At 47.2% G+C, this 22,890-nt stretch overlaps 1 protein-coding gene across 8 annotated transcripts; it reads right to left on the bottom strand.

The window, feature by feature from the left end:
- Positions 1 to 3,208: 3,208 nt before the first annotated feature.
- Positions 3,209 to 22,890, bottom strand: SAP130 (Sin3A associated protein 130). Of its 8 annotated transcripts, none has more exons than XR_014957279.1 (22): positions 22,791 to 22,890; positions 22,239 to 22,355; positions 21,207 to 21,442; positions 20,504 to 20,662; positions 19,347 to 19,458; positions 17,715 to 17,839; positions 16,819 to 16,943; positions 16,121 to 16,271; positions 15,854 to 15,944; positions 15,467 to 15,571; positions 14,332 to 14,473; positions 13,942 to 14,063; positions 11,353 to 11,655; positions 10,225 to 10,402; positions 8,865 to 8,969; positions 7,769 to 8,130; positions 6,183 to 6,431; positions 5,762 to 5,887; positions 4,941 to 5,044; positions 4,577 to 4,709; positions 4,157 to 4,270; positions 3,209 to 3,952 (listed from the first exon to the last, which is right to left on the bottom strand). XR_014957279.1 is itself a non-coding variant. In XM_021538032.2 (21 exons), exons 2-21 carry the CDS (start codon positions 22,348 to 22,350, stop codon positions 3,794 to 3,796), a joined length of 3,180 nt encoding a protein of 1,059 aa, XP_021393707.1. In that variant the 5' UTR covers positions 22,351 to 22,355; positions 22,791 to 22,890; the 3' UTR covers positions 3,209 to 3,793. The 8 variants fall into 8 exon arrangements, 6 of the variants coding, with proteins under 6 accessions (XP_021393707.1, XP_021393709.1, XP_021393708.1 ...); XR_014957280.1 differs by having other exon boundaries at positions 10,225 to 10,399; XM_021538032.2 differs by lacking the exon at positions 4,577 to 4,709.

Here is a 22,890-nt window from a genome sequence, read left to right as displayed (position 1 = left end):
GGGGCTTCCCGGGGCGGCCGGAGGACCGGAGCGAGGCCGCGGGCAGGTCCGCCGCTATCCCGGCAGCCTCCTCCTCCTCCTCCTCCTCCCGGCCGTGAGGTAATGAGGGACGGACACTCATAGTCCGCCAGCCTCCCGGCGGCGCCAACACAGCCAAGGGCCCGGGGCGGCCGCTCTGCCCCACGCAGAAACCATAGAGACGCGCGCTTCCGCGCCCGCCCCGTCACGTGAGCACCGCACGTGCGGGAACAAACAGTTCCGGGGACCGGGACGTCACCCGGCGGCAGCGCCGCGCTGCCATTGGCCAGCGGGGCGATGACGGCATGAGGGGGCGGGGCGCGAGGCGGGGAGCGTCCATTGCGCGGCTCCAAGCGGGGGGGAGGCTTTCCTTCCTTTGCTCCCCCCTCGGTGCGGCCCGGTGCGCTGAGGGCGGTCCGTGTGAGGGGAGAGCGGGCGGTGTGAGGGCAGAGCGGGCGGTGTGAGGGGAGAGCGGGCGGTGTGAGGGGACAGCGGTCCGTGTGAGGGCAGAGCGGGCGGTGTGAGGGGACAGCGGGCGGTGTGAGGGCAGAGCGGGCGGTGTGAGGGGACAGCGGTCCGTGTGAGGGCAGAGCGGTCCGTGTGAGGGCAGAGCGGGCGGTGTGAAGGGACAGCGGTCCGTGTGAGGGGACAGCGGGCGGTGTGAGGGCATAGCGGGCGGTGTGAGGGCAGAGCGGGCGGTGCGAGGGGACAGCGGTCCGTGTGAGGGGACAGCGGGCGGTGTGAGCGGAGAGCGGTCCGTGTGAGGGGAGAGCGGGCGGTGCGAGGGCAGAGCGGTCCGTGTGAGGGGACAGCGGGCGGTGTGAGGGGACAGCGGGCGGTGTGAGGGCAGAGCGGGCGGTGTGAGGGGACAGCGGGCGGTGTGAGGGCAGAGCGGGCGGTGTGAGGGCAGAGCGGTCCGTGTGAGGGGACAGCGGTCCGTGTGAGGGGACAGCGGGCGGTGTGAGCGGAGAGCGGTCCGTGTGAGGGGAGAGCGGGCGGTGCGAGGGCAGAGCGGTCCGTGTGAGGGGACAGCGGGCGGTGTGAGGGGACAGCGGGCGGTGTGAGGGCAGAGCGGGCGGTGTGAGGGGACAGCGGGCGGTGTGAGGGCAGAGCGGGCGGTGTGAGGGCAGAGCGGTCCGTGTGAGGGCAGAGCGGGCGGTGTGAGGGCAGAGCGGGCGGTGTGAGGGCAGAGCGGGCGGTGTGAGGGGACAGCGGGCGGTGTGAGGGCAGAGCGGGCGGTGTGAGGGGACAGCGGGCGGTGTGAGGGCAGAGCGGGCGGTGTGAGGGCAGAGCGGGCGGTGTGAGGGGACAGCGGTCCGTGTGAGGGCAGAGCGGGCGGTGTGAGGGCAGAGCGCGGCTCCGGCCAGGCCTGGGCGCTGAGGGAGATCCGGCCGCTGGGACAGCTTTAGTTATAGCCGCGTGTAAGGGATTTACGGCAGGAACCAAAATACCACAACGGCACCGACGCAGAAATTACTCTTTTAGTATTTCCAGCTGCCAGCGGGGCACTCAAATCCTTCCGCCTCCACCCTTAACAGCGCCATAAAAACCAAAGCAGAGAAATAGTTACTTCGTCAAGGGTTTAGGGAGAGCTCGTAGTAGAAATAGAGGCTCTGCATTCCACGCTGAGAGAATGCTCTGGCAGCGGGTGGTTTGGAGTCACGGTGGAGGGGACGAGGGCTCCTGTGGCTGTATGAGGTGCATGAGGGATGATAAAAAAAACCACAGCGCTCATTCCAGATTCCCTTCTGACAACACCAGTGAAACTCCTGGGCAAAATGAAGAGCAAACATTGCATAGCCCAGAGTACCCACACTGCACATCAAACCCCAAGGGACAAACTGGCTGAACCCTTTCAAGACTGCAAAATGGAATTTATGCCATTTCTGATTGAAGCTTAAGCAATAAAGAAGAGCATAAAAACGTGAGCTGGAGAAATCTGGTTGAATGTCAGTGGATCTTGCTGTCTCCTATAGAATAGAATCACAGAATGGTTTGGTAGGAAAGGACTTTAAAGCTTGTTTTGTTCCAACCCCTGCCATGGGGGAGCAACCTTCTGCAGTTTGCTCCTGGCCTTCAACATTGCATAATCTACATGGTTTGCACAAGAGCACTGTAATTATTGCCATTCTAAGGTTATGGAACAGCATCATCCTTTTAAGTCTAGATGGCAGCCCTAAATAGCAATTTATGAAAACTAAGGTTACAAAGAATCAGGTGAGAATACCCAGAACAGATCAAGAGGGAGGTTCCTAACTTTTGAACCACTTAAAATAATCCTTCCCTCCCTTCTTCCCCCTACATACCTCCCTGCTGGTAATGCCCTGGATTGCACAAACCCCTTTGCCAAGATAAGAAACAGTTCCCAACCTTACAAAAGTCCACTTCACAATCACCACACAGCTCCTTGTAGAGTCCTTAGGAACCTAGGAGTGTTGGTGCTGTGTTTTATTACCCTGACAACATCAAACACTTAACAAATTGTGCATGTTCTTCTGTTCCTGAAGCACAAGAAACGTGAGGTGACAGCAGCAGTTTAATTCCCACCTTTTCTGGTCTTACCTCTGCTTTTAATATCAACACACAACTACTGTAACTTTCCTAATATTGAAGTTACAATATCATTGTATTAAAATTGTATCTTACAGTGGAAGTGGTTTCATTTGTACAAGCAAAACCAAGCTAATATGAAAGACTACCATCCAAAGCTGAAATAAACTTGGTTTGCATGTGTTAAAAACATAAAAATGGTGTGAATATGCATATTCTACTTCTCTAATTATAAAAATCAGGAAGTAAGAATGAAATACAATATTTTTAATCTAAGTTCTGAAAGAACTCGGTTCTGAATAACGGCGAGATTACAGCACTATAACTGGAGGAGCAAAAGAATATATTCTGAATAATTATTTCATGCCATTGAAGTTTCCTGCTGAGGAGACTAAAAATGAACTGATTAAGCAATTTCTCTAAAATATTAAGGTTCAATGCACAAGTGCATGGGGAATAATCCATATTTCATCCTTACAACCTCAGCTGGGAACTGCATTACTCACCCTCCACAGCACAGGATGCTGGCTGGCTCCCAACATGCTCTCTCTTTTCTTCCCTCAGGCTTCTTCCAGAGCTTTGTTTTCAAGTTTACAGCTTGAAGTGTTTCACTGGTACAAAGGTACACAAACTGCTCACATACAAAACCCTCCAATTCCTTTATTCATGTTGTCAGGATGTATGTGGTACGTACAATTAACATTACACCAGCTACAGCACCTCTGTTGCAAGAGGTACCTCAACACAAGTATCCCAGAGCACCAACACAGACACAGACACTACAATATCACTTTGAAATGATTATTTTGTCCCTCCCTCCCCCCTTTTTTCCTTTTTTTTTTTCTTTTTAAATCTTGACAGCTAGGGCTTCTGAGCTGTTGGGAGATTCTTTGTGGCAGATCCCCTAGTGCAGTGGCACTGGTTTAAGAAGGCTGCTTTAGACACTGGAAGGTCAGAATGAGAACTGAATAGGGTAACTGAAAGAGGTGCCATTTCCTCTGCTGGAAGCTTGGCCCTTTAAAAAGGGATGAGCCTGAGAGAAATCTTTGTTCATTATGACAAGATCAAGGACAATCCCTTCAGGTCACCAGGCTTCACATGTCCATCTGTTCCCTAAACTCATCCTTTTTTATTCTGATGCTCTGCTTAAAAATAAACCCAAACTACAAAAAGGTTCAGCTGCATTCTGTACACGTTCTCCATTTCCAAAGTCATTAGTCTGTGTTCAAACCTTCTCCTTTCGCTTCAATTTGGACACTTTCTTGACAGTTCCATTCTTGTTTAGAAGCTTCAAAACACGATCCTTGTGATCCAAGACCTTTAGCATGGAGTCTCGAGCCTCATTGATTTGATCCATCACGAGTTTACATCTCTGCATGTTCCCCTGAAAGGAAACACTTGTCATGAACCACAGAATGAGTGCTCTAAGCAATGCCTTCCCATTTCCCTACTTGTGCCCCTTGTAACTGGTGACACAGGAAGTGAACCCACATGGGGGTTTTTAGCTCAGCTTCAGGCTTTTACTAACAGCAGTAGGATGCCATGTAACTAAGGGTATGGTTTTGGGTTGAGAGGTTGCAGGACCTACCTGTATCAGTTCATTGATTCGATGCAGGTCATCATCTGTTGCTGCCTTCTTCTTAGGAATGAGTCCCTCCTGCAGGGCAGTCAGTCTCTCATACACATCGTGCTCCAGGTTTGTCTAAAAGACATCAGCCCTTCATGAGAAGGGTCACTGCCAAGCTGACAAACACTCGCCCATGTTAACAAAGCTACACAGAACCAGTGATAATCCATTCCCCTCTCAGCTGCTCTTGTCAGTGATTCAGAAGATGGAGCCTCTGACAAAATGTGGCACTATTGTTTCTTTTAAAATCCTGTTTTACAGGATTGCTCCTCTTCTGAAGAAACATGGATCCTACCACAACTGCTTCCCCTACTGCTCACAGTACTATTCCAGGAATGCAGAGGTTTTGGGGAGTTTGGTGCTAAAATGCAGAGCACCTACCTCACCCCCAACCTGAAACAGAAGCATCCAGGAATGTGGATCAGTGCTGCCTCCTCAGATCAGCCGCACCATCCCAAACAGACGCTTCTTCAGACCTGTGCATCAGCAGGAGGGAGTTGCCAGTTTTGATCATCTGTACAAAATACATCAGCTCTTATGTCTGGATCAAAACCAACACTCCAAGTTTCCAAGCCACTTATGCCACATTCCTGAGAAAGGGGAAAGCATGTCCCACTCCCTTTGGGCACTACACACCAGCTCCTTTAGGGAATCCCAATGTACTGAGTTTGTAAGAATGTCCTCCTGTCTTACACAGCTTCATGTTCCCCCAAGTTGCAGGAAGCTCCAAGCCCCATGCACCTACCAGCTGTAGTAGCTGCGCTGCACAGAGATGGACCTTCCACCCTTGTGCACGACAGGACACGCCCTTCTGGTTGGCAATCTCTTGCAGCATGGCCTTCTTCTCTTCTGTCGCCAGGAAACACAAGAATACAGTACTCAAATTTCAGGTGCTGGCCAGACCTCTCCTCTCAAATAATAATAAAATAATAACCCAAGTTCTGCTCCCCTTACAACCTAATAAATTAAAATGAGCAGCATTTTGATTCAGACAGGAAAGTGACTTCCCATCTGCTATGCACCTGACTGCTCCTGTCACTAATTAACAGGTTATCTGTACTTTCAGAAAGATTATATCATAACCCTTTTTTTTCTAATTTAAAGAAGGTAGTGCTCAATGTTTCAAACACCTGGCACAAACAAGTAAATGGTCCATCCTGTATTATTTTTACTCTCTCCTAGATCTATTTGCACAGTTGTGAAAACCCAGTCTGCTTAAAATTTTTAAAATACTAGTTGAAAAGTCTGGAAGACAGTATCTGATCTCTGATTTCCTTGTATTAGGTAAAAAAGTCTCCTTTAAAAGCCCATTTGTTACTTGACAAGACTAGTTACACTAAATATAGAATGTCTCTGATTAAACTGGCGTTAGGTGGCAAATGAGAACATTGAGCTGCAGCCTAACACCCCAGCACGTCGCTTTTATGAGGATCCCTTTTGTGAGCAAGTTTCTATCAGTGCACAGAAGCAGATCCATCAATAACCACACCATGTTTTCATTTACAGAACCACAGCTGACTCAGTGCAGCCTCCTTCCCTTCCCTTCCGCTCCAGGCACAGACTGACCTTTGACGCGGACGTCGCTGTACCTCTGGAAGTGGTGGTAAGCAGCTTTCCAGGGGTTGCGGTAGTGACGCAGCAGCGTGATCGGCGGCCTGGGACGCACGGGGACGTATCTCACGCCTTCCTCATCTACAAAAGGAACCAGAACTGCATCATCATCCAGGAGTGAAAGCAGGTCATCATCCACAAGAACTCCAGCAGCAGATCAGTAAGTGCTGCCTCATACAAAATGATGTGTTGAGAAAATTCCTTTTTCCTGACATTTTCCCAGCCCTATACAAAAAGTGGTGAGGAGCAGATACTTGGATTCTCTATTGTTCATATTTAGGAAGTGAGAATGTGACAGAGCACCTTCTCCGAGAAACAAACAGAAGAGAAAATACAGACCCCTAAATAAGAACAAAGACATCAAAGATATCATTACCTATATACTCCTTTGGAGGAGACTTTCTCTTCTCTGCCTTCACCAGCAAACTTTTGGCAGTGGATTTCTCATCATCAGTGCTGTTTGTTTCCATCATGTCCCCTTCCTCTGTGGAGATGACATGCTGCTGCTTACGGGGTTTCTTCCTTGGTGAGGCACCAGGTGGCAAATCGCTTGGAGGCATGGAAAGATTGTTGGCCAGCAGTGCCAAAGATGGAGACACAGTACTTGTAGTCAAAGGAGGGACTGCTGAGAGGGAGGAAAGAGAAGAAACCAAACCATCAGCAGTGGGAAGATAAGGCACTGTTTGAACGCTACCTCCAACAGTAGGTCCTGTTTCAGCACAGTGTGAGGGGTGTGATGTGCACCAACAGGCCAGATATTAAGCCAGCAGTAATTACTAGGACAAACGTAAAGTCTTGAGTGTCTCATATACATAAAGAATGAGAGCAGAGCCAATTGTCTCTCAGTTGCTTTGTATTTGAAGCTTATGTTAGTTCAATGTTACAAAAAGGAGTCATGCTAACATCTGTGTTACTGTAAAAAACCTCTCTGTATGTGCACCAGCACAGGTCACTGTCCGAGTAAGCAAATCTCTACTCTCTCATGACAGGAGTCAGATGGAATCTGACAGGAGAGTCAGATGGAATCAAAGCAGGACTGCTGCACTCTGCTTGCAGGAGTCTGCTTGTACTGCCAAGCCCTGAGCACTGCTCAGCAGGTCACTGCACCAACACACCTGTGCAGCTGGCAGCAGTGTGGCAGGTAGTCTGAGGGAACACTCCCTGAACTTGGAAGGACAATCAGCCATGACTAAGACTGCAGCACAAAATTTCTGGGATGGGATCTCTTGACAATTTGGCCACAAATGCCAGGAAGAGACAGAAGAACCCCAAAGAGCTTGATGCTATCTGCCCATGCTCCAGACACATCTGTAGCAAGGAGATGCCTTCTCACAGGACAACACACAGCTTCAAGGAGAGTGATAAAACCAACAGCTAAACCTGAACTCTGAAACCCATGAATGTGGGATGCATTCCTATCACTTTGCCACTACACAGTGCCCAGTAAGATCCATATGTATCTGAATTTACTGACCATGCCATTTGATAGCAACTATGGCCAAGCTGGTAAGTAAGACAATATAATAAACATCTTGAAAAGTTCTAGAGAAAGATATGCATGAATCACATGAGGGCCCTAGGAAGTCGTACTCTGGCCATGAATTCCTCACATACAAAAAAGGCCACTGGACCTAAACAGTAGGATTTGTAAACAAACAATTCAACTGAGCTGTTCCATAATATGTTGGTACCCCTGCTGAGCATGAGCATTTTAGTCAAGGAGTTCACACAGACTCTTTGGATTTGGTGCATTTGGACATGAACAAAGCAGCCACAATAAGAAGTGATTTCATGGGAGATTAGGATAAAGGCAAAAAAGATCTTTATATAGCATATGGGAACTCTGGTGCTCTGTGAAAGAGATGGCCTTTCATTTTCAAGATGAAACTGTTGAAAAACCCTCCTAATTCCTCCACTGTTTCAAAACCTAAAAAAGCAACCTGACGATTGCCAGCCACGTACCAGATACCGGTCGCATGATGTCCATAGGCTCCATTTCCTCTTTGATTTTGATCTCTGGTACCACAGGGCCCAGCACTGCTGACAGGGCCCCGCTCATGGTGGATGGAGGAGCAGGAGCTGCCACGATGGTGGTGGAGGTGGGTGGAGCAGCTGCCACAGCTCCTGGGATGCTGGACAGGGCTGCTGCAGGCTGGGAGGTGGGACTGGCGGCGGCGATGATGGTGGGGATGGCAGAGGGCGGCTGCTGGGAGCTCGGGGGCACCGTGATGGTGGGCTGCTCACCACCTTGGTTACACACAGCCTCCATAGACACAGGCACTGGAGTGGCCATGGACACGTGGATTTCAGGCTTTGGCTTGCCACTGTAGCACAAATAAAAGCAAAGAGAAGTGAAGTGAACTGTATCTCGGGTTGTGAGCACCCAGCACAAAAGGAACAAGCCAAACTGCGGTCAGACTATTCAGTTTTTCCTGCACCCACCTGGTGCAGTATAGTGTTTAACATCAGGAGAAGGCTTAATCTCATTTATATTTCCTTTTCCTCTCCCTTTCTAATCTTTTGTATTGATTACAGATACTACTTTTTTCTATTTGCTGTGACAAACAAATCTCATGACTAATTCCAGGTAACTTCAAAATACTTGTAAAAGGATCAAAACAGTTTTACAAGGCAGCTAAGAGGAAATTTAACCCAAAACTCTACTGGCTCCATTCTCTGCAGGAGCTCCCACTGTGGCTTACAGACACAAAACAACAAATAGTAAAGCCACTGAACTCAAGTCAAGAAGGGCAGAAGTTGCATTTACCTTTCCTCAGGATTAATTTTCAAGTACTATAGAAAAAAGTTTTGAGGCCTATCTCCCCGTACACTAGCAGAGGGTTTTTGTTTGTTTCTGTGAAAGCTAATCACCACAGCTTTTAAAGGTAATTTCCTCAGCTTCACAAACAGCAGAATTTGTCAAGGCTGTTCGAGTTTGTCATAAATTCAAAAGATTGTTTCATAAAAGAAAGACAAATGCTTCAATAGCCAAAGAACACAGCTCAAACAAATATAATGGAACTATTCTACTGCAGCTGGCTGTTTCCTAAAGTCTTACCCAGCAGGCCTTGGTGATCCAGATGTGCTTCGCATCGTGCTCTCCACACGTGTGCTGGCCACTTCAGGTGGCTGAGGGGGAATTAAGCTTTTCCGGACTGCCAGCCTGAAAGAGACAGACAGATCTAGGGTTCCCACCTCCCTGGTGCAAAGACAAACACCCCTGAGAGCAAAGAAAACAGCTCTCTTACACAAACCAGGACAGGAGTTATGGCTGTAGCACTGCTCTCTGTATTCAGTGTAACCATTTGCTACACAAAGAGTCTCATTTTACTTTTCAAATTAGGTATTTTATTTTCTTTTAAAATAAAAGACTAGTTGCTCTGGCCTAGTCTCACCCAATTTAGGGATTTTCCAAGAATGCCAGCTTTACTTTCATCCTGTCAGTGAGAACACTTTGCTGCAACTGCCAGACTCCAGCAGTGGACAGAGAGGTCTGGCCATGCTGCTGTCCAGCACTCCTGCTTCAAGACTGAGCAAATGATCTGGAGACAAACAGTGCTCACATGGGCATCTGCTTCCTTTAGCTGGACCTGACTGTCGGAGCCTGATTCCAGGACCACAAGGCCTGAGTATGGATATTAGGATGATAAGGCTGATTAAGGTCTTTTAGAGACTATTTAGTCTCCTGTGAGACTGAAAGTCAAATTGCTATCCAAAATAAACAATCTCTCAAATGGAAACAGTCTTTAGTGATGTACTTGACTCTTTAACTTCTCTTTCAGTTTTACAGCTGGCAGCTTCTCTGGCTTAAAAAAAGTTTCCACCCACATAAAAAGTATGCAATTTTAATCTCACAGGACACATTAATACCACACATTTTCAGTTGCTATGAAATGCATGGGAGGAAATGCATTGTTAATTCTAAAGCTGTCTCTTGCCTCTTTATTAAGGTATTTAAAAATAGACAGGCAACATAAAATATTTTAAGAGTTTAAGTTACTCCCTCCCTTTTTCCTCATCAGATTTCACAGCAGGGTACTAATCCTATCCATTCCACTTATCCACATATTCTTCCAAGAAAAGCATTGAAGAAAAAGCACCCAATTCTAATTTTAGTAGACTATGAACTCTTTCTTCTTATCACACTAACCAAGAAAGCCTCAAATCCACTTTCTCTCAAAAAGGTCACTTTCAAGACCTAGGAGACAAACGCTCCTCATTTTATTACTGACACTACAGAAAACTATATCCTGCCCCGAGGGAGGAAAAGAACTGTTTCACTGATCAGCAGGTTACTTGCAACCATTGCTGACTAAATAATCTGCTGCAGTATTCCTTATCTCCACTGAAATAGTTCCATTTGGCTGGGCTGGATTGCACAGAATTGCCAACCATGCATCACCTTCAGTTCCACTCACCCATCCGTGGCTGGTTTCTTGCGAAGGATGCTCGGGCGTGGGGAGGAGCCCTGAGCTGGAGCACTGGCACTGGCACTCTGGTTGTGGGTTTGCACAACTGTAGTTGCTGCAGATGCAGTGTTGAATGTGTTGCTAATAGGATTGGCTACAATGGTGGCTCCATCTGCCAAGACTACTGCTGGGAAGGATGGACATGGACACAGCAGAGACAAAAACAGAGAGTGGAAAGCAACAGTTACTTAAGGGAATGTGATGACAAAGCAGGTGTTTGCAGTGCATATGTTGTCCATTCTCTGAGTCCCTCAGTCTCTAACTGCAGTGCCTTCAGACTCCTTTGTAAGCAGTGCCTTTACCACGACCAATCTGATCACTGAACCTTCTGCAGGGAAGACAGAAACTACTTCCTACCTAACAACCACTCCTAGGAAAATAATCTTTGCAGAAGACAAGGAAAAGGCAGAAATCACTAGGGAGATCACCAACACAATTGGGTCAACAGAGCAACACTTCTGATAGAGCCCACATGCCACCTGTATGTACGTATGTACGTGACATCAGCTGTGTTTGCATTCTGACCTTCTGCCACAGCCTGTTTGGTCAACTGAGGGATGCAGAGCATGTGGACAGCCAGGAAGTCACTGTGCAATGCTTGCCAGTTATGTAACAGCATATCCCATTCCTCCAGTAAGTTCTTGGGGCTTCATCAGACCAATCACTTATAATGAAAGATGGTTTCTGTCACAGCTCAAGATCAGGTTACCAACAGCAGAAGGCACCTGGCTGTACTCTAATTACTCCTGGGATCTAATGCACAGCTGGAGAACATCACTCACTTGTAAATTACTTCTCCTACAAGGCCTTACTGAAGGCATTTGTTTAAGCTCAGGCACTACCAGTCTTTTCCACTGAAGTAACCAATCCAAGGCTACCCACAGGCTGCACCCAGCACACTTTAAAAATAAAACAGTTCAGAAACAGCCAGCAAGTTTTGCTGGGAGAATATGTGCATGGATGTATTCAGTGTCCTCAGAGACTGTAACAACATCATCAGTCAGAGCCAAATGTGCAGGACAGCAGCTCAGCTGCTCTATCTCGCTCTGAAGCGAGGGCTTGGCCGGTTGCTCTTACCGGAGGTCTTGGTGTCGCCTGGTGGCTGCTGGGCACCAATGGGTGCTGGCTGCAGCCCCTGCGCGCCCATGGGTGCAGCAGGGTGCAGTCCCTGGGTCCCGATGGGTGCTGGCTGGATGCCCTGGGCACTGATGGGTGCTGGCTGGATGCCCTGGGCACTGATGGGGGCAGGCTGGATGCCCTGGATGTGCCGGGCGTGAGATGCATCCACTGTCATCAGCTGCATGGGGTTCAGGTGCACGGTGGAGGCCACTCCCACACCGGTCTGAGCTGTGATGGCCGAGTTGGGCGCCTGGGCTGAAACTGGGAGCAGCACAGACACCTCAGCAGCAGGTCACCTCAGTTCCCCCTAACACCTCTTGCTCAAATATTAGCTTTTCACATACATTTTTTCTGCTTTGAAAAATTAATTTGCCAGTCTGCTTGTTGCAGTAGTAAATAGGAGAGTAGAGAAGATTGTCTGCCAGAGGAATTAATTACTGTTGATATTAATTCCATTTTTTATTTCTAATTGCAGCAAGAGAGAAAAGAGCAGTTTAACTCTGCTTTTAGGTGGGTTCAAATTACAGTCTCAGAATGCTGCACTCTATTTTTGCTCACTATCGTATTTTACAGTGCTTATAAGTACCAACACTTGGCATTTTTCCCTGCTTAAAAAATAGGTTAAAAGTAATCAGAAACCTAAGTCATTTCTTATGGTCTGAAATTGGCTCAACTCTGAAGTTGAACACAACCTCATCTGGCCTCAGAACAGGCCAGATATAACAGGGATCCAGTTACAGGCTGGATCCCACAACTCAAATGAACACAATTATCTTTTAGTGGCAGAACAATGTTCCCAACAATACACCTTCTCTAAGTAGCTCAGTCATTTAAATAAATTCACAGCTCTAAACTGCTGATTGCACTTTTCAAATCCACTATACAGTGTATTACAGTTCTCTCCTGCAGCACTTAAATAATACTTTTGGGCCACTTGCAGACCCTGGATCTCCAGATTTCCAGGCTCTGCAGAGCTGCACCAGGATTTCTGCAGCCACACACAGAATGCAAGTGTGAACTTGCCAACAATGGCCTTGCTTGCTAACAATGCAGAACAAGCTGGTTTGATCATTGTCACAGGATTTCCATCAAGTTCTTGTGCTGAAAAGACACTCTAAAAACAGGCATCAAAAACTGAAACCAGGTCCCTGAAAATTGCTCTGTAGAAAGTGTGGCACATTTATTCTCTTAGTCAAAACACTGCTGTTGCAAAACTTTCTATTCAACAAAATCCTTTTAGAATACTAAATAAAACACAGTCTGCATTTGGAATACCAAAATTCTTCCTCCAAAATTCTGCATTAACTCTCCTTATCTCAATGATCTTTTAAGAAGATCGTATCCTCTGTCCCTCACCCAGTTGTGCGCAGCATAGATGTACCTTCCTCCTCATACCCTGAATGCTCTAAGTTGCCACCACCAGCTGCCATAATTAATACCTACATGGATTCTATAAGTCAATTTAGCAAGTTAATTAAGTAAAATATCTCTGTCAATAAGCTCCTGATGAAGAACATACATCTGCATTTATACAAATGACCATTAGCCTACCACCACCCCAGTATGCTTCCAGAACTGGAACCCTTGACTGTGAGCAATTATGTTCTGTCAGGGAAGGTTTAGATTGGATATTAGGAATGACTTCTTCATATACAGGGTTGTTAAGCCCTGGCACAGTCTGCTCAGAGAAGTGGTGGAGTCCCCATGCCTGGCAGTGGATTTAAAAATGTGTCACTTGGGAAAATGGTTTAGTGGTGGCTTTAGGAGTGCTGGATTAATGGTTAGATTTGATGATCTTAACCTTCTCAACCTAAAGATTCCACACTTTCCCATTCAAGAAATGGGCTTTGCCACCTCCCAGTCCTCTAAACTTCTTCTCTACTGTTCACAGGTATCATGCTGCCAGCAGACACAGATATGAAAATCCACATTGTGCATGTTCTTGTAGTCTGGATAGTGGAAATTATCACATTATAGAGAACAGCCCTAAAAAACCTGGTAAGGTAAAAGTGTTCCAAATTTTGTCACAGAATGACGTAAGTTTGGGTTGTGCATAATTTTTTTGACTGCAAATTACTGCGACTGTTCAGATACATTAATTTCTCAACAGAACACTAACGCAGGTGAGCAATGCAAATCAGTTTTTCTCTTTTTACTTCAAGTTTCTCTCTCAAACTGTGCATTCATGTGAAAAGATATTAAAAGAGCTTATCAGAACACCAGGGAATGAAGATACACCAAAGAGTTGGTTTGGAGGAGCCAAACTGTTTTGATTTGTATTCTCAAAACTTTTATAGACACAGAGCCCCTGAGATATCAAATATGAAACTCCTGAAAAAAACTGTTATTAGCTGGATTTAGTAGGCTCTGTAGCTCAGCAGCCCTTGTCCACGAGTTTTCCCCTCTGTCAACAAATAATCAGAGACTTTTTGTGACTAAATGTCAGAGTCAAGCAAAATCCTTTTAGTTCCTTCCATCACTAGAGCACAACCATAAGCTGCAAGCTCAGCAAAGCAGCCGAGGCTGCCTGCCCCAAGCTGGGCTTACCTGGGTACTGGCGGATGGTGGACACGGAGCTGGTGATGGGGGTGTAGGTGTGGGCAGTCAGAGGGTAGGCAGAAGGGGGGTAGGTAGGTAAGAAATACTGGAACTGGACAGGCACCGACTGCCTACAGGCATCAAAGAGAACAAGTGTTACACAGAATTCAACAGGTAACCTTCAACCCCTGCCCTTTAGCACTCCCTGTGCTTTCCAATCTCATCTGTCATAAGCTACCAATTACCTCAACTATCAAGACTGATTCAGAATGACCAAATTCCATCCCTCCCTTGGTTTTTACAATGTTATTTCCACCACAGCAGAACACAGAAAAGCAGCAAGGCTCTCACACCCTACTCACACTCTTTCTCATTGGTAGAGCTGTTAGTTCTGCCCACCTGTTGTCATTTCTGGTTTCCATGGCTACTGGGTTTGGAGATGCCCGGTGGCTGGACAGAGGTATGAGGTTGCTCCTCTCTGCTGTGTAGTCAGACTGGATCCGGGGAGAAGTGTGAGTGATTTGCTGGGGAACCACTTTAGCTGCATAAAGACAAACATGTCATCAATTGACAGTCAAAGGCTAGTAAACAGTGCAAAGCAAGATCAATAACCTTGTCAAACAAAACAACCAACACTACTCCCTTCCCTCTCAACCCAAAACAACCCACACTATCCGTAAATTATTTCCTACCCACAAAAGACCAAAAGAAAAAGGAGAACAAAGCATTTCTCATCAATTGATATCAGAATGGATGGAAATTCTAAACACATATATAAATGATACTTGCTAACAAAGATTAAGATTAGATTAAGTTATTTTTTTTAGGATCAGCCCAAACCATTCTGATGTCAAGAACAAGTTATCTGAGTTTTGAAAGCAGAGATCAAGCAACATGGGACCAAGTGGACAAAGGCCACAAAAAGGAACAGAACACCTACAAGAACTTTACATGGAACACTGATGCAGTATGAGATACAATTTCACTCAATTTCAATTTATGGTTGGAGAAGAGATTACAAGATTTCAAAAGAACAAGGAGGTCAGCAGGAAAACAAAAGGAAATTTATACAGTTCTGTAGAAAACATCTCAGGCTCATTCCACATCCAGGCAAATTAAATTCCCACCTTTAAGTCTTTGTGTTTTACATTCAAGTGAACACACTAATCAAATACAGCCAAGCTACACCTAATACCTCAAGAAGCACATGAAGTAACTCAGAAAATCAACTATGAAAACCAGTCTATCACCAAGCACTTAAAACTTTTAGAGTATCCAATGCAGGTTTTGAAATGCCAAAAGGCCCAAGTTTGTCTAAAAATTCAACAGAGAAAGTAAATGAGCCATTTTATTGCCTGCTCCTCCTAAAACATCTATTTCTTCCTGACATTAAAAAAAATTAGAATAGCAGACCTGTTATTTGGTTTCTCCCAGCTTGAACTGATTTTCTTTCCCTCCTTAATTTGCTAACATGCACAAACACTTCCAGCACGCAGAGAAAAATTTCACTTTTCTGAGAACTCCAATCACTCACCAACTGGGATGTTTGAGGTCGTGACAGCTGTAGCATGGGAAGAATGTGAGGGCATTGTCATGGTAACAATGGTACTTGTAGGCGCTTGGGTGTGAGATACAGAACCTGAAAGAAAAAAACAAATTTAGTGGGAGATCTTTCTTTGGTGCCCTACCATGCCACTGTGTCCATATCCTAAAGAGGGCAAAACCCCCAAACCTGACAACCTCCCTGAGAAACTCAATAATTTCACTCCTGAGCCTGTTCATGCACCTCCAAATGCAGTCTTTACCATGAAAAAAGATTTGCTCAGAAATGATTGGATTCTAAATTCAAATAAGAAAGCCAACAGAAAGCAACAAACCCCAGCCCTCATGATGCTCCCACAACAGCATTATGAATACTCACCAGCTGTGGTTGCTGAAGCAATGGTATTTGTTGCCAAAATAGGTGCCACAGTTGCTGCTGCCACTGGAGTACCAGTACTGAAAATGGTTTTCTATGAAAAAAAAATGCTTAGAGTTAGAAAACTACTACATTTAACATCTATAGTTACTATGGAATCACCTTGTGCTGACCGTACAGAACACTAACTCTTCTCCAAAGTGTAATCTTAGCCTGCAAGCTGTGAGCAACTCTCAAGAGCAGCAGGAGGGTTCTGCTGCCCGCAGTTACCTGGGCCATGGTGTGGAGCTGCGGTTTCTGGGCGCCGATGGCAGGGTGCGAGGGCAGCGTGATGCGCGTGGCCGTGTCCCGCGGCTGCGCCGGCCGCTGGATGCTGATGGCTGCAGAAGGGGGGTGCTGCTGGATGGACAGCGTGGGGCGGCTGCAGAGCAACAACAGCAATCATCAACACAACCCTCAGGACACCGAGCATGGAACACACATCACAGGCACACACATCAGGCCCCAGGCTCCTCCCCGGTGACAGCAGCGCTGCTGTCAGTCACAGCAAAAGCAACATAAGGACTCTGAGCTACGCTCTTCTGTCCCCATCTGCACTATGTGCCCAGCCAGGAGGGCAGTCTTATCATAACTCTTATCAGCTGAACATAATTTCAGCATTCATGTATCACTTTTCTCTGTGTCTTTGTAAAAAATATAGGCCAAATACCCACAAGTTCCTGCAACACAAACTCTGCTGTCTGGGACAGGACTCCAAAAGTGATTCATTAAGGTCTCTCCTTCTCCTAACACAGAGCAGCAGTTCATGCTTGTACACATTTTTATTCACATAACTGCAAGGATTTGCACTGTGCAAGCATTACTATTTTGATTTTATATCATCCCATAAGTAGAGGATTATCAGCTCTGGCTGATTAACGTTTCCCCTTGCTGCAATTTCTGTCAAATATAGTTTCTGTAGGTTTTACCTGAGGGTTGACTCTGTGGCATGTGCTGCTGTTGTGGTTATAACAGGGGACTGAGCTCTCGTGGCCGAGACAGTTGCCACCACTGCAGGAGGAATAGTGCTTGAAGTTGTCACAGGAGGACGAGACTAATGAAAAACAAAAAAGTGTCAAACAGAGAACATTCAGGAAGGAAATTCTGCTGTTTAGAGAACAACTACGAGTTCCTTGATTAAAACTGGCTTCCCTACACCTCAACACTAAGTTTTAGCATTCTGAGACATTTCCAGTCCTCCTGAATTGCTCTACAAGCTCCTAAGCAGAACTGTCCTGGTTTTCAACACACATACAGCACAGGAACCAGTAAGCAACGAAGTTAACAAGACTGGATCCCTTGAAGGTCTTTAGGAAAAACCTCAAAGATCAGTTCCCTACAGAATGAAAAGGAATTCCAGTACACATGAGGTTAGAGGTGATTTGGATCCTAAGTGAAAGCACAGTGGGAAGATTTTTAACCCTCTATCCTAGGGCTGAACACTGTTGTAGGGAGATAAGATCTACCATCTTCTCCTGATACATGTACAAAAGTTAAGATATACAGAAGCGTATTATAGTAAAGTTTCAAAAAATCTACATCAATTCATGTACTGAACAATAAATCATCAGCACATTGTACCAGATTTTTCAGACTTTGAAACTTTACAACTTTCAGCATGTCTGCATGAAATGGTCTTCCCAGTTTCTAAGCACTTTGGAGACAGATTAAAACCCACCAAGTCTATGAAGGAAATACAGAAAACAGGCTTGGAAGAGAGCTGACAGTAGGTGCAGCCCAGTGCACAGGCAGTTAGAGGTTCTACATTACAGAAGTGTTTGGAGCAGGGCTCAGCCATGTGCAGAGCTGCCTGGCTGCTACCTGCCTGGATTGGCTGGTGGATGATGTGCTGAACTGCTGGCTGGGCTGCAGCTGCATTTGGCAACTGGGAGGCTGGTCTCAGGACTGTGGTCACTTTAGAACTGGACATCACTGCAGCAGCTGCTGCACCTGGGGGAGAAACCAAGAGTGTTAAAATTCAGCTCCATCACAACCACAAACAGACCCTGACATCAGCTGATATTTCAGTTCTAATGCATTTCTTACTCAGGGCAGTTCATGTGATGTTGGTGTAAAAAGAAGGCTTTCAACAAATTTACATAAGGTTTACAACAGCATGTGTGGAGGGATAAGGTATTATTTTAAGTTAATTTGCTTTAGAGGTATAACAGCCTTATATTGCAAATCCCATGTTTTCTTATGCCAAGCTATGGAAGTCAGTAGAAGTAATTCAGTTGGATTACTGGGCCAATGTGTAAATAAATCACCTGATACCAGCAATGATCTCACTGCAGCTGATGAAGTTCAGAAGAAAAATACACTTGCAAAAGAAGGAAACCAAAAGAACAAGGAAACACTACACCAAACAAAACAAACAGCTACACTTCCCCCTAAAAACACAAGACCAGAACTTCATACCATTTAAACCTGCAATTGATTAGTTTGTCTCCTGTCTCATGGCTCCTGATCATAACAAATCACAGTAGCAGGCAAATAACCTTGCAATCAGATGATGGACTGGATTGCATACCTTCTGTACATGTCCTCCATGGAAATTACTACTTCAAAATTTAATATTCAAACCCAGAAAAAAAGAGCAGGGAAAAAAAGAAAATGTGTACTGTGTGTCCAAGTCTGTGGCAGCTGTCCCCTCAGAATCAGGTGAACAACACTACTGTAGCTACAGATAAAACTCCACAGTCCTTCCACCTGCTCTAGTTAAAGAAGATTATGTTTTTGCTCACATCAATTTATTTTTCTTGAGCGAGTCAGCAAATAACATTAAGCATAAAAGGAAATAAAATTGACGAATGGTACATGGAATTCAAATCAATTTAAAGCTGAACTGCAAACCTAACCCAAATGACTTTGAAAGCAAAGCTGCAGTCAGAAATCTGACAGGCTGTACTGAGCACAGGGCTGCTTTAAGGGGCTGATCTCTGGTTTTACAAGCTGTAGCATCCAAAATGCTGGGAAACAAGAGCCTGTAGTTATCACCAGCATTTAACTCACAGGTAAATGCAAATGCAAACAATGTGTTGGCATGCATAGCAATGCACGAGTGGTCCTGTGGCAGGGGGATATAAGAATGTGCCTCACAACTGCCCACGTGCCCCTGCCGTAGGTGAGCAGTACTTGCTACCCTGACTGTACATGACATTTTGCAGGGCAGGTGAGTCTCTGAGTGGGTATTTTTTCTTGAAAGTGATGATTATTTTAGCAGCAAAGAATTAGAATAACAGATGTGGTGGTATCTGCCAGCATTTTAAACACTGTCACATGGTGCTGCCCTAAGTGGCTGAAGGCAACATAATTCTTAAAAGGCCAGCAGTCAGTCATCAGGCCAGCAGTTTTAACATCTGAAGGAATAGCTGCATTAGCAGTGAGGAGAGTTTCAGGGGTGTGGGCAGCTGAGAGCTGTGAACAGAAGGCAGGGACAGCACAGCTGGGTCTTTACCTCGGGGCAGATGAGAAGCTCCAATGTGCAGTGGAGGCCCAGGAGCACTACTCCTGATGATGGACATCTGCACGTTGGTGGCCATGATATGATGCAAGTTACTGGGATGGCCCTGCAGAGTTCAAGAACAAAACAAGTCAGCTGTGTTGACAAAAATCACAGAATCACCATATCTCAGCCTCAGAGAAAGAAAAGAGATCTTGGAGAAATACTTGGTGTGCCAAGGCTGCATGCATTAAAAGCTGAATGGACAAAGAGGCAGGTGTTTGTCCAGGATAAAGTTACAGAGCCTGCTGCCACTGGAAGATGCAGACACTTCTCTGTTTCACTGCTCTGTTTTGATGGTTGGTATTTGGCTGACAGTCACCCAGCAGCCACCCACAAACAACCACAGAGTTGTCCCTTCTAGCACTGGGGACATTAAGGCATAGTTTCATACCTCTCCAATAAAGTTGAGAGAATGGTGGAAACCTGGCAAATGCTGGAACAAATTCTATTATTTTATAATTCTAGACTTCCTGGGGATATTAATATAGGCTAAATCCACTGAAATTGCTGCACATCCTTAGCCAGACTAACTCAAGTCCACGTAAAGGCACTTTACAAAACCCTGAGAGTGTTCTGACAAACTATTTTCAAACCAACAGGGCTGGCTCTGCAGTCAAGTTAGGGAAAAAAATTTCAAAACCATTATCAACACAGACTCCCTCAAATTTTGTCACTCCTAGTTCACTAAGAACATAGTGAAAACCCAAGAACTTTTCACAAGTTTCTTCTGATCTCCTCCCAGAGAAACTGAAGAACACTGCAAAAATGAATCCCAGCAGTTTCTCTACAGTAGAAATTCTCCATGTGACACTGACACAGCAGGAGCTTTTAAAGAAAGACCCAGATTTTGGGTATGGCTCTGTCATCACAGCCTGGCTGTGCTATTTCAGTTGGATGATCCCAACAAATCAGCAGCTTTATAAAGAGAAAGTGATAACCAAGCCTGAAACTTAGTGGTCCAAGCAGAACTGATCCAACAAGCAGCAGCACTGAACAGGGAAACCTGCTCTCTTTACATTCCCTCCTGCTGCAAAAGCCCACCTCAGCTGTACTTGTATTGATCTGACCATGCAGTGAGATGGAACAGGAAAGCCAACAAAAAAACAGACCTGTTGCCCACTGATAGTTGCCACAGGGATTGTTGGAGCCTGTGGTATGCTGCTCTCCATGGTCACAGTCACTTGCCCAGGGACCTTTGTGGGAGCTGAGAGAGTGGAGGGTGGAGCAGGAGCAATGGGCCGGCTGGGCATGGTGGGCTTCAAGGGAGGCTACAAGAAATGGAAAACAGAAACATTGGCAATTCAAAGGAGAGCTCAGTGTTGAAGCAGCAATCATTTTGTGGGGTCAAAGCCTGAGGAGAAAGTTTATGCAAGCATGGCTAAATATTTGAAGAGGAAAAACACTGAACATTTCGTTATTCCAAACAAAGAAAGGGCATATTTTGTCCTGGAAATATGCAGGTTCTGGCATGAATCATCAATGGACTCTGTCAGGGCTATGGTATTGTGCTACAGACACTGGATATAAACTTTATATCCTGAAGAGACACTGGAAGACTTCAAAAACGGATTGAAATCACTGCTTTCCTCAAAGATAAACGAAATACACTCCCCTCAAAAATAATGCTAAAATACTAGCAAGTCCTCAGTGTATCTTCTGAATCAGCCAAAACCACAAGGCACTGCACAGTTAGCAGAAGCATGCAAAGAAAGCTTTAGAATAAAAAGCAGGGAAGGTTTTGGTGCAATTTACTTTTTCCCAACACCGACTCATACAGATTATATTTTTTTCCCCAATGAATCCTCTCATTACCTTCATAAGTCCATCTGAAAAAGAAAGTGGCACAGCTGGAGTCAAATGTGCTGGTGGTGCTGTCACTGTCACTGGAGCACCAGACTGGACAGGGTGGTGCTGTGCCAGCATCTGGACCTGTGGGTAGGGCCGGACCACCACGGGCTCTTGCTTCTCCTCCCGAGGCTGGATGGAGCCACTGGGGCCCATGTGCTCCCTGGGAGCAACTTCTGGCTCACGACTGGATTCGTCACTCACTAGGGAGAAACAGAAAAAAAGGTAAGAATCGTTACAAAGTTTGCTTTGGTCACCCACTAAGTCAGAGATGAGACACTGGAAATACCAGAATTTAAGACGTACACTCTTAGAATTAAACATATTCCAGTGATGGAAAAACTGGGCACTCTGGCACTGCTTCTGTCTGTTCCCCTGAGAACTGATGGGTTGGGCAATGTTGGGGAACCTGGGGTCAACTCTGAGAAGTCCAACTAAACACCTTCTTTAAACACAGATGGACCAACTTTTCTTTCAAGTGAAAAGTAATTATCTAAGTAACTGCCATTAAGTCCCAGATCAAACAGCATGAAAAACTACACATTTAATGCAGTATGTATCTGAATAGCGAGCTGAAAACAAGTATAAAACCTCCTGAAAATGAAGCTGCCCCCCCAGTCACTTCTGGAAACCTGTCATCGTGGCAGGGACAGCAGGAGCTGGGACCACAGTTCGCACCCCATTTCCAGCTCCATGAGATGCTCCCACGTCCGCTTGTGCTAAGAACACAGAGGGCCGAGCGGAGCGGGACAGGCAGCTGCGCACAGGCCCCGGGCAGGGATGCCAAGGCGCATCCCGGCTCTGCCGGCGCTGTCCCGAGCCGCAGCCGCCCTGCTGCCCCCGGTGCTCTCCCCACGCGGAACCTCGGCACTTCCAGCCACGGCCGCGGGGCCGCCTCGCTCCTCCCGCCCGCGGCGCAAAGCGCGACGGACGGGGCGGGGTACAGGGATCGCTGCCCGCCCCGGGAGGCGGCAGCCGCGGGGCCGGGATCGCGCTTACCTGTGGCGGCGGGGGCGATAATCCCGGCCGAGCCGCTGGTGGGGATGGGCGGCGGCGCTGGTCCCAGGGCGGCGGGAGGCGCGCCCGACCGGGGGAACTGCTGCGAGCTCATGTCACCTGCGGGCGGCAGCGCGGCCGTTAGCCCGGCCCGGCTCCCTCCCTCCGTCCCTCCCGCGCTCCGGGCGCGGCCCCGCGGCCCCACCCACCCCGGCTCGCGCCCGGCCCGGCCAATGGCGGCGGGGCGGCGCCGGCCAATCAGCGCCCGCCCTGCCCCGCCCCGCCCCGCCGCGCCGCCGCAGGGCCCGGATGTGCCCGGCAGCGCGACGGCCCCGCCGCCTCGGGCCAGGCCGCGCCGCCCTGCCCTGCCCTGCCGCCGTCCCTTCGCGATGCCCCCTCCGCCGCGCTTCCGCCGGCCGGAGGCTCGCTCCACCCCCCCTCCCCGCCGCCGTCGCGCTCTGAAGCGGCGGATGCCGCCCGCTACCCGCAGCCTTTCCGCAAAGCCACCCCCGATCCGCAGATCTGGGCGATGCCGTGCGCCGGCCGCGGCAGTACCTGTGCCCGGGGCGGTGCCGTGCGCCGGTCCCTGAGGCCGGTCGCCCCGCGTCGCCGCCGCTGCCGAGCGCCGCTTCCGCCGCTGCAGCCGCCCGCACCC

This window comes from Lonchura striata, chromosome 9 (assembly GCF_050655825.1).
Source record: "Lonchura striata isolate lonStrDom1 chromosome 9, ASM5065582v1, whole genome shotgun sequence".
NCBI classification, from domain to species: domain Eukaryota; kingdom Metazoa; phylum Chordata; class Aves; order Passeriformes; family Estrildidae; genus Lonchura; species Lonchura striata.
The sequence above is the reverse complement of the archived record's forward strand: the minus strand, read 5'-3'. Positions and strand labels throughout refer to the sequence as shown.

Excerpts from the sequence above, each read along its gene's own strand:
- SAP130 (XM_021538032.2), bottom strand. The coding sequence starts at position 22,350 with ATGAGCTCGCAGCAGTTCCCCCGGTCGGGCGCGCCTCCCGCCGCCCTG. Across the intron at positions 19,459-20,503 it reads CAACTATCAGTGGGCAACAG|GGCCATCCCAGTAACTTGCA; the intron begins GTCTGTTTTTTT and ends TGAACTCTGCAG. Across the intron at positions 15,945-16,120 it reads AGCTCCACACCATGGCCCAG|AAAACCATTTTCAGTACTGG; the intron begins GTAACTGCGGGC and ends TTTTTTTCATAG.